The sequence below is a fragment of the Pezoporus wallicus genome, unplaced genomic scaffold (assembly GCF_028554395.1).
Source record: "Pezoporus wallicus isolate ANWC-B61680 ecotype Strahan unplaced genomic scaffold, APGP_CSIRO_Pwel_v1 contig_10360, whole genome shotgun sequence".
NCBI lineage: Eukaryota > Metazoa > Chordata > Aves > Psittaciformes > Psittacidae > Pezoporus > Pezoporus wallicus.
In genome coordinates this window covers 1-8,173 of record NW_026639095.1, presented here as the reverse complement: position 1 = coordinate 8,173, position 8,173 = coordinate 1, and the positions used below count along the sequence as shown (strand labels likewise).

The 8,173-nt window shown below is 58.8% G+C and overlaps 1 protein-coding gene across 1 annotated transcript; it reads left to right on the top strand.

The window, feature by feature from the left end:
* Positions 1 to 1,240: 1,240 nt before the first annotated feature.
* Positions 1,241 to 7,911, top strand: CACNG7 (calcium voltage-gated channel auxiliary subunit gamma 7). Its single transcript, XM_057413667.1, has 5 exons — positions 1,241 to 1,443; positions 2,847 to 2,933; positions 5,367 to 5,507; positions 6,224 to 6,369; positions 7,654 to 7,911. Exons 1-5 carry the CDS (start codon positions 1,248 to 1,250, stop codon positions 7,909 to 7,911), a joined length of 828 nt encoding a protein of 275 aa, XP_057269650.1. The 5' UTR covers positions 1,241 to 1,247.
* The last annotated feature ends 262 nt before the right edge of the window (positions 7,912 to 8,173 follow it).

The following is an 8,173-nucleotide window of genomic DNA, read 5'->3' as shown; positions in this document are numbered from 1 at the left end:
CAGGGTCATACGTGTGCATGGTCATGCATGTATGGGGTCATGTATGTGCGGGGTCACACGTGTGCAGGGTCACGCGTGTCCCACATGCGATGTCCCATGGGGGGTCGCTGCACATGCGTGTTCTTGGGGGGGTGCTCCCATAGGGACTCCTGTCCCCTTTTGCCCCCCTTGGCCCTCATAAGCCCCTTGACGCCCCATGGCCACCCCATTGCCCCCTCCCCCTCCCCCCCTGAATACCCATGGACCCCGCTGACCCCCAACTCCTCCATGACCTCCCTTGACCCCCCTGACCCCTCCTGACCCCCATAGTCCCAATGATGCCCTCCACCCCCCATTCCCCCTATAGCCCCATATCCCCTATAGACCACATTGCCCCCTATAGCCTCTCTACCCCCTATAGCTTCTCTACCCCCTATAGCCCCTATACACCCTATAGCCTCTCTACCCCCTATACCCTCCATAGGGTCAGGATGAGCTCGTGCAGCAGCCGGGTGCTGATGCTCCTGAGCAGGGTGTTCGGGGCCTGTGGGCTGCTGCCCCCCGTATCCCCCTATACCCCTGTAACCCCTATAGCCCCTGGAGTCCCTATACCCCCTATAGCCCAAATACCTTGTATAGCCGCTAGAGCCCCTGAAGGCCCTATGCTCCCTATAGCCCCTATACCCTTCATACTCCATATACCCTCACCCCCCCATAACCCCCTACACCCCGTATACTCCCTATAGCCACTGTACCTACGCCTTATAGCCCTTATAGCCCCCTATACCCCCCTAGCCCTTTTAGCCTCTTTAACCACTATAGCCTCTATACTCCCTATAGCCCCTGTGTCTCCCATAACCCCCTCTACTCCTTATACCCCCTTCACCTCCTACAGCCCCTATACTCTCATAACCCTCTATAGCCCCTTTCCCCCACTATAACACCTATAGCTCCTGGAGCCCCTATAACCCCCTATAGGCCCTTATAGCCCATATACACCCCCATACCTCTATAACTCCTATACCCCCCATGCCTCCTATACCCGCTATACCCCATATACCTGCTATACCCCCTATACCCCCCTATACCCGCTATACCCCATATACCTGCTATACCCCCTATATCCCCCATACCCCCTATACCCCCCTATACCCGCTATACCCCATATACCTGCTATACCCCCTATACCCCCATATACCCCCCACACCCCCTATACCCCCTACCCCCCCTATAGCCCCCACAGCCCTCGATCGCCCCCTAGGGCCAGGATGAGCTCGTGCAGCAGCCGGGCGCTGACGCTGCTGAGCAGCGTGTTCGGGGCCTGCGGGCTGCTGCTGGTGGGCATCGCGGTGAGCACCGACCATTGGCTCTACATGGAGGAGGGGGTGGTGCTGCCCCAGAACCAGAGCACCGAGGTGCGGATGGCGCTGCACGCGGGGCTCTGGAGGGTCTGCTTCTTCGCCGGTACGTGGGGGGCCACGGGGGGCAATGGGGGTCAATGGGGGAATGGGGGTGATGAGAGTCAATGGGAGCAATGGGGGTGATGGGGGTCAATGGGGGAATGGGGGTGATGGGGGTCAATGGGGGAATGGGGGTGATGGGGGTCAATGGGGGAATGGGGGTGATGGGGGTCAATGGGGGAATGGAGGTGATGGGGGTCAATGGGGGAATGGGGGTGATGAGGGTCAATGGGGGAATGGGGGTGATGGGGGTCAATGGGGGAATGGGGGTGATGGGGGTCAATGGGGGAATGGAGGTGATGGGGGTCAATGGGGGAATGGGGGTGATGGGGGTCAATGGGGGAATGGGGGTGATGGGGGTCAATGGGGGAATGGGGGTGATGGGGGTCAATGGGGGAATGGGGGTGATGAGAGTCAATGGGAGCAATGGGGGTGATGGGGGTCAATGGGGGAATGGGGGTGATGGGAGTCAATGGGGGAATGGGGGTGATGGGGGAATGGGGGTGATGGGGTAGTGGGGGTGATGGAGGTCAATGGGAGCAGTGGGAGTGACGGGCTATGTGCACTCAATGGGATATGGGGCCCCCAGGGGCACCCTATGGGTACCGATGGGTACCTGAGGCGTGTCTGGGGGTACCCTATGGGGTGCTATGCGTGGGGTGCCCATGGGCGCTGTCTGCAGGGTGGGAGAAGGGGTGCTATGAGGGCACCCATGGGTGCTGGGGAAGCCTATGGGTGCTATGGGGCACTAAGGGGCACCCTATGGGAGCTACGGGTTCTATGGGATACTCTATGGGTGCTATGGATGCTAAGGGTGCTATGGGGGACCCTATGGGTGCTATGGGGAGCCCTATGGGTGCTATGGGGCACCCTATGGGCGCTATGGGTTCTATGGGATACTCTATGGGTGCTATGGATGCTATGAGTGCTATGGGGGGACCCTATGGGTGCTATGGGGAGCCCTATGGGTGCTACGGGGCACCCTATGGGCGCTATGGGATACTCTATGGGTGCTATGGATGCTATGGGTGCTCTGGGGGACCCTATGGGTGCTATGGGGCACCCACGGGCGCTGTCTGCAGGGTGGGAGAAGGGGTGCTATGGGGGCACCCATGGGTGCTGGGGAGCCCTATGGGCGCTATGGGTTCTCTGGGATACTCTATGGGTGCTATGGATGCTATGGGTGCTCTGGGGGACGCTATGGGTGCTATGGGGCACCCTATGGGCGCTATGGGTTCTATGGGATACTCTATAGGTGCTATGGATGCTATGAGTGCTATGGGGGACCCTATGGGTGCTATGGGGCACCCTATGGGCGTTATGGGTTCTCTGGGATACTCTATGGGTGCTATGGGTGCTCTGGGGGACGCTATGGGTGCTCTGGGCACCCACGGGCGCTGTCTGCAGGGCGGGAGAAGGGTCGCTGCGTCGCCTCCGAGTATTTCCTGGAGCCCGAAATCAACCTCGTGACGGAGAACACGGAAAACATCCTCAGTGCGTGCGGCCGCGGGGCTCTATAGGGGCCATGGGGGGCTATAGGGGCCATGGGGGCCATGGGGGCTCTATAGGGACCATAGGGGGCTCTATAGGGGCCATGGGGGGCTCTATAGGGGCCATGGGGGGCTATAGGGGCCATGGGGGGCTCTATAGGGGCCATAGGGGCCATGGGGGTCTATAGGGGCCATGGGGGCTCTATAGGGGCCACGGGGGCTATAGGGGCTCTATAGGGGCCATGGGGGGCTATAGGGGCCATGGGGGCTCTATAGGGGCCATGAGGGGCTATAGGGGCTCTATAGGGGCCATAGGGGGCTCTGGGGGCTCTATAGGGGCCATAGGGGGCTATAGGGGCTCTATAGGGGCCACAGAGGCTATAGGGGCTCTATAGGGGCCATGGGGGCTCTAAAGGGGCCATAGGGGGCTCTGGGGGCTCTATAGGGGCCATAGGGGGCTCTAGGGCCTCTATAGGGGCCATAGGGGGCTATAGGGGCTCTACAGTGGTTTGTAAGGGGCTATAGTGGCTTTATATGGGGTCTATAGGGGCCGTAGTGGGCTATAGGGGGCTATAAGGACTCTATAGGGGCCTATAGGGGGTCTCTAGGGGGCCATAGAGGCTCTGTAGTGGGCCATAGGGGCTCTACAGGGGGCCATAGGGGGTCTATAGGGGCTATAGCGGCTCTATAGGGAGCTACTGGGGGCTATAGGGGCTCTATAGGGGCTCTACAGTGGGTTATAGGGGGTTCTGGAGGCTCTGTAATGGGCTATTGGGGGGTACAGGTGTCCTATGGGAGGCTATGGGGGACTACGGGGGCTCTGAGGGGTTCTGGGGGTCTATAGGGGGTCTATAGGGGCTCTGTGGGGGGCTATAGAAGTTCTAGAGGGCCCTCCAGGGGCTCTATCAGTGGCTATAGGGTGATGTAGGGCTCTATAGGGGTTCATGGGGGCCTCTAGCGGGCTCTGTAGTGCTCTCTAGGGGCTCTATGGGAGGGCCAATAGGTCTCTACATGGTTCTTTAGGGTCCCTATGGGGGCCTCTAGGGTGAATTTAGGGTTCTAGAGGGGCTCTATAGGGGTTCTAAAGGGGATCTATGGGGTTCCATAGGGATCTATAGGAGTTCTAAAGGGGCTCTATAGAGTTCTATAGGGGCTCTATAGAGGGGTTTGGGGTGGCTATAGGGTTCCATATGGGTTCCATAGGGGCTGTATAGGGGCTCTATGGGGTTCCATAGGGTTCAATAGGGGTTCTTTAGGGACTCTATAGGGTTCCTTAGGGTTCTGTAGGGGCTCTATAGGGTTCTATAGAGGCTCTATAGGGGTTCTATATGGGATCTATGGGAGGTTCTATAGGGGCTCTGTAGGGTTCCATAGGGTTCTATAGGGGCTCTATAGGGGTTCTATATGGGATCTATGGGGGGTTCTATAGGGACTCTGTAGGGTTCCATAGGGTTCTCTAGGGCTCTATAGGGTTCCATAGGGGCTCTATAGGGTTCCATAGGGTTCCGTAGGGGCTCTGTAGGGTCCCATAGGGTTCTATAGGGGCTCCATAGGGTTCCACAGGGGCTCTATAGGGTTCCATAGGGTTCCATAGGGGCTCTATAGGGTTCCATAGGGGCTCTATAGGGTTCCATAGGGTTCCGTAGGGGCTCTATAGGGTTCCATAGAGTTCCATAGGGGCTCGATAGGGTTCCGTAGGGGCTCTATAGGGTTCCATAGAGTTCCATAGGGGCTCGATAGGGTTCCATAGGGTTCCGTAGGGGCTCTATAGGGTTCCATAGGGTTCCGTAGGGGCTCTATAGGGTTCCATAGGGTTCCGTAGGGGCTCTATAGGGTTCCATAGGGTTCCGTAGGGGCTCTATAGGGTTCCATAGGGTTCCGTAGGGGCTCTATAGTGTTCCATAGAGTTCCATAGGGGCTCGGTAGGGTTCCGTAGGGGCTCTATATGGTTCCATAGGGTTCCGTAGGGGCTCTATAGGGTTCCATAGGGTTCCGTAGGGGCTCTATAGGCTTCCATAGGGTTCCGTAGGGGCTCTATAGTGTTCCATAGAGTTCCATAGGGGCTCGGTAGGGTTCCGTAGGGGCTCTATATGGTTCCATAGGGTTCCGTAGGGGCTCTATAGGGTTCCATAGGGTTCCGTAGGGGCTCTATAGGCTTCCATAGGGTTCCGTAGGGGCTCTATAGGGTTCCATAGAGTTCCATAGGGGCTCGATAGGGTTCCGTAGGGGCTCTATAGGGTTCCATAGAATTCCATAGGGGCTCGATAGGGTTCCGTAGGGGCTCTATAGGGTTCCATAGAGTTCCATAGGGGCTCCATAGGGTTCCATAGGGTTCCGTAGGGGCTCGATAGGGTTCCATAGGGTTCCGTAGGGGCTCTATAGGGCTCCGCAGTGCTCTGCGGGCTCGGTGGGGCAGCACCTCGCCTGCCCCCCCCAGAGACGGTGCGCTCGGCCACGCCGTTCCCCATGGTCAGCCTCTTCCTCGTCTTCACGGCCTTCGTCATCAGCAACGTGGGGCACATCCGGCCCCAGCGCACGCTGCTCGCCTTCGTCTCGGGCATCTTCTTCATCCTCTCGGGTGAGCGCCCCCCCGCGGGGCCCCATGGAACGGCCCGGACCCGACCCCCCCCCCCAACAATGGAACAGCCCAGACCTGACCCCCCCGAGCATCCCCAATGGAACAGCCCAGACCTGACCCCCCTGAGCATCCCCAATGGAACAGCCCAGACCTGACCCCCCCCTGAGCATCCCCAATGGAACAGCCCAGACCTGACCCCCCCTGAGCATCCCCAATGGAACAGCCCAGACCTGACCCCCCCCTGAGCATCCCCAATGGAACAGCCCAGACCTGACCCCCCCTGAGCATCCCCAATGGAACAGCCCAGACCTGACCTCCCCCCCCAACAATGGAAGAGCCCACCTCAGACCTGCCTCAAGCCCCCCATGCCTGCCCCACAACTACCCCCCACGTGCCCCATAAGCCCCCATACCTGCCCCATGAGTCCCCCATAGACCCCATATCTACCCCATAAGTCCTCCATAGAGCTCATAACTGCCCTGTAAGTCCCCCATTGACCCTACACCTGCCCCATATGTCCCCTATAGACCCCATACCTGCTCCATAAGTACCCTATAGACCTCATACCCGCCCCATAGACCCCCATATCTGCCCCATAGACTCCATCCCTACCCTGTAAGTCCCCCATAGACCCCATCCCTGCCCCATAAGTCCCCCATAGACCCACATCCCTGCCCCACAGCAGCCCCCTGACCCCCCCCCCTCCGCCCCCCCAGGGCTGTCGCTGGTGGTGGGGCTCGTTCTCTACATCTCGAGCATCAACGACGAGGTCATGAACCGCCCCGGCGGCTCCGAGCTCTTCTTCCGGTACCGCTATGGCTGGTCCTTCGCCTTCGCCGCCTCCTCCTTCCTGCTCAAGGAGGTCAGTGCCCGCCGTCACGTGGCCATCACGTGGCCATCACGTGGCCATCGCATGGCCATCACGTGGCCATCATGTGGTCATCGCGTGTCCATCATGTGGTCATCGCGTGTCCACCACGTGGTCATCGCGTGTCCATCACGTGGTCAGCACGTGTCCATCATGTGGTCATCGCGTGTCCATCACGTGGTCATCGCGTGTCCATCACGTGTCCATCACGTGGTCATCGCATGGCCATCACGTGGGCATCGCATGGCCATCACGTGATCATCGCATGGCCATCACGTGTCCATCATGTGGTCATCACGTGGGCATCGCATGTCCATCACGTGGTAATCTCATGGCCATCACGTGGGCATCGCGTGTCCATCGCGTGGTCATCGCATGTCCATCACGTTGCCATCATGTGTCAATCGCACGTGCATCATGTGTCAGTCACATGGTCATCGCGTGTCACTTGCATGTCAGTCACACGGTCATCAGGTCTCAGTCACGTGGTCGTCACGCGTCAATCACGTGGTCATCACATGCCAGTCATGTGGTCATTGTGTGTCAGTCACATGGTCCTCACATGGGCATCACATGTCAGTCACATGGTCACCGCATGTCAATCACATCTCAGTCACATGTTCACCATGTGTCAGTCACGTGTTCACCATGTGTCAGTCACGTGTTCATTGTGAACATTGGTGCTGGGGTCCCGTCCTGCTCTCCCTGCAGGGTGCTGGGGTCATGTCCCTGTACCCCGTTCATGGTCCCATCCTGTACCCCCTATTGAAGGTGCTGTACCCCATTCAGGGTGCTGGTGTGATGTCCCTGTACCCCATGTATTAATGATGCTATGTACTGTTTAGGGTGCTGGTGTGATGTCCCTGTACCCCATACACTAACGATGCTATGTGTACCGTTCCAGGGTGTGGGTGTGATGTCCCTGTACCCCATGTATTAACGATGCTATGTGTCCCTGTTTAGGGTGCTGGTGTGATGTCCCTGTACCCCATACACTAACGATGCTGTACCCCATTAACGATGCTATGTCCTGTTCCAGGGTGCCGGTGTGATGTCCCTGTACCCCATGTATTAACGATGCTGTACCCCATACACTAACGATGCTGTACCCCATACACTAACGATGCTGTACCCCATACACTAACGATGCTATGTACCGTTCCAGGGTGCCGGTGTGATGTCCCTGTACCCCATACATTAACGATGCTATGTACTGTTTAGGGTGCCGGTGTGATGTCCCTGTACCCCATACATTAACGATGCTATGTCCTGTTCCAGGGCGCGGGTGTGATGTCCCTGTACCTCTTCACGAAGCGCTTCGCGGAGGAGGACCCGTTCCGCGCACCGCCCGCGCTGCTCCGCCCGCGCCTGAGCGCATGCTCGGGGCTGTCGGGGCAGTTCCTGCAGCCGCGCGCCTGGCCCCGCCCCCGCAGCCCCTCCGAGGCCTCCTCCGACGTCTCCATCCGGATGACCCAGAGTTACCCCCCCGCCATCAAGTACCCGCCCCGGGCGCGGCTCAGCACCTCCCCCTGCTGAGCGCAGCGGGAACTGCAGGCACCGACGGGGGCAGCAACGGGGGAACAACGGGGGAACAACGGGGGAACAATGAGGGGGAACAATGAGGGGAAACAACGGGGGAACAATGAGGGGGAACAATGAGGGGGAACAACGGGGGAACAACGGGGGAACAACAGGGGAACAACGGGGGAACAATGAGGGGGAACAACGGGGGAACAACGGGGGAACAAATGAGGGGGAACAATGAGGGGGAACAACGGGGAAACAACGGGGGAACAAC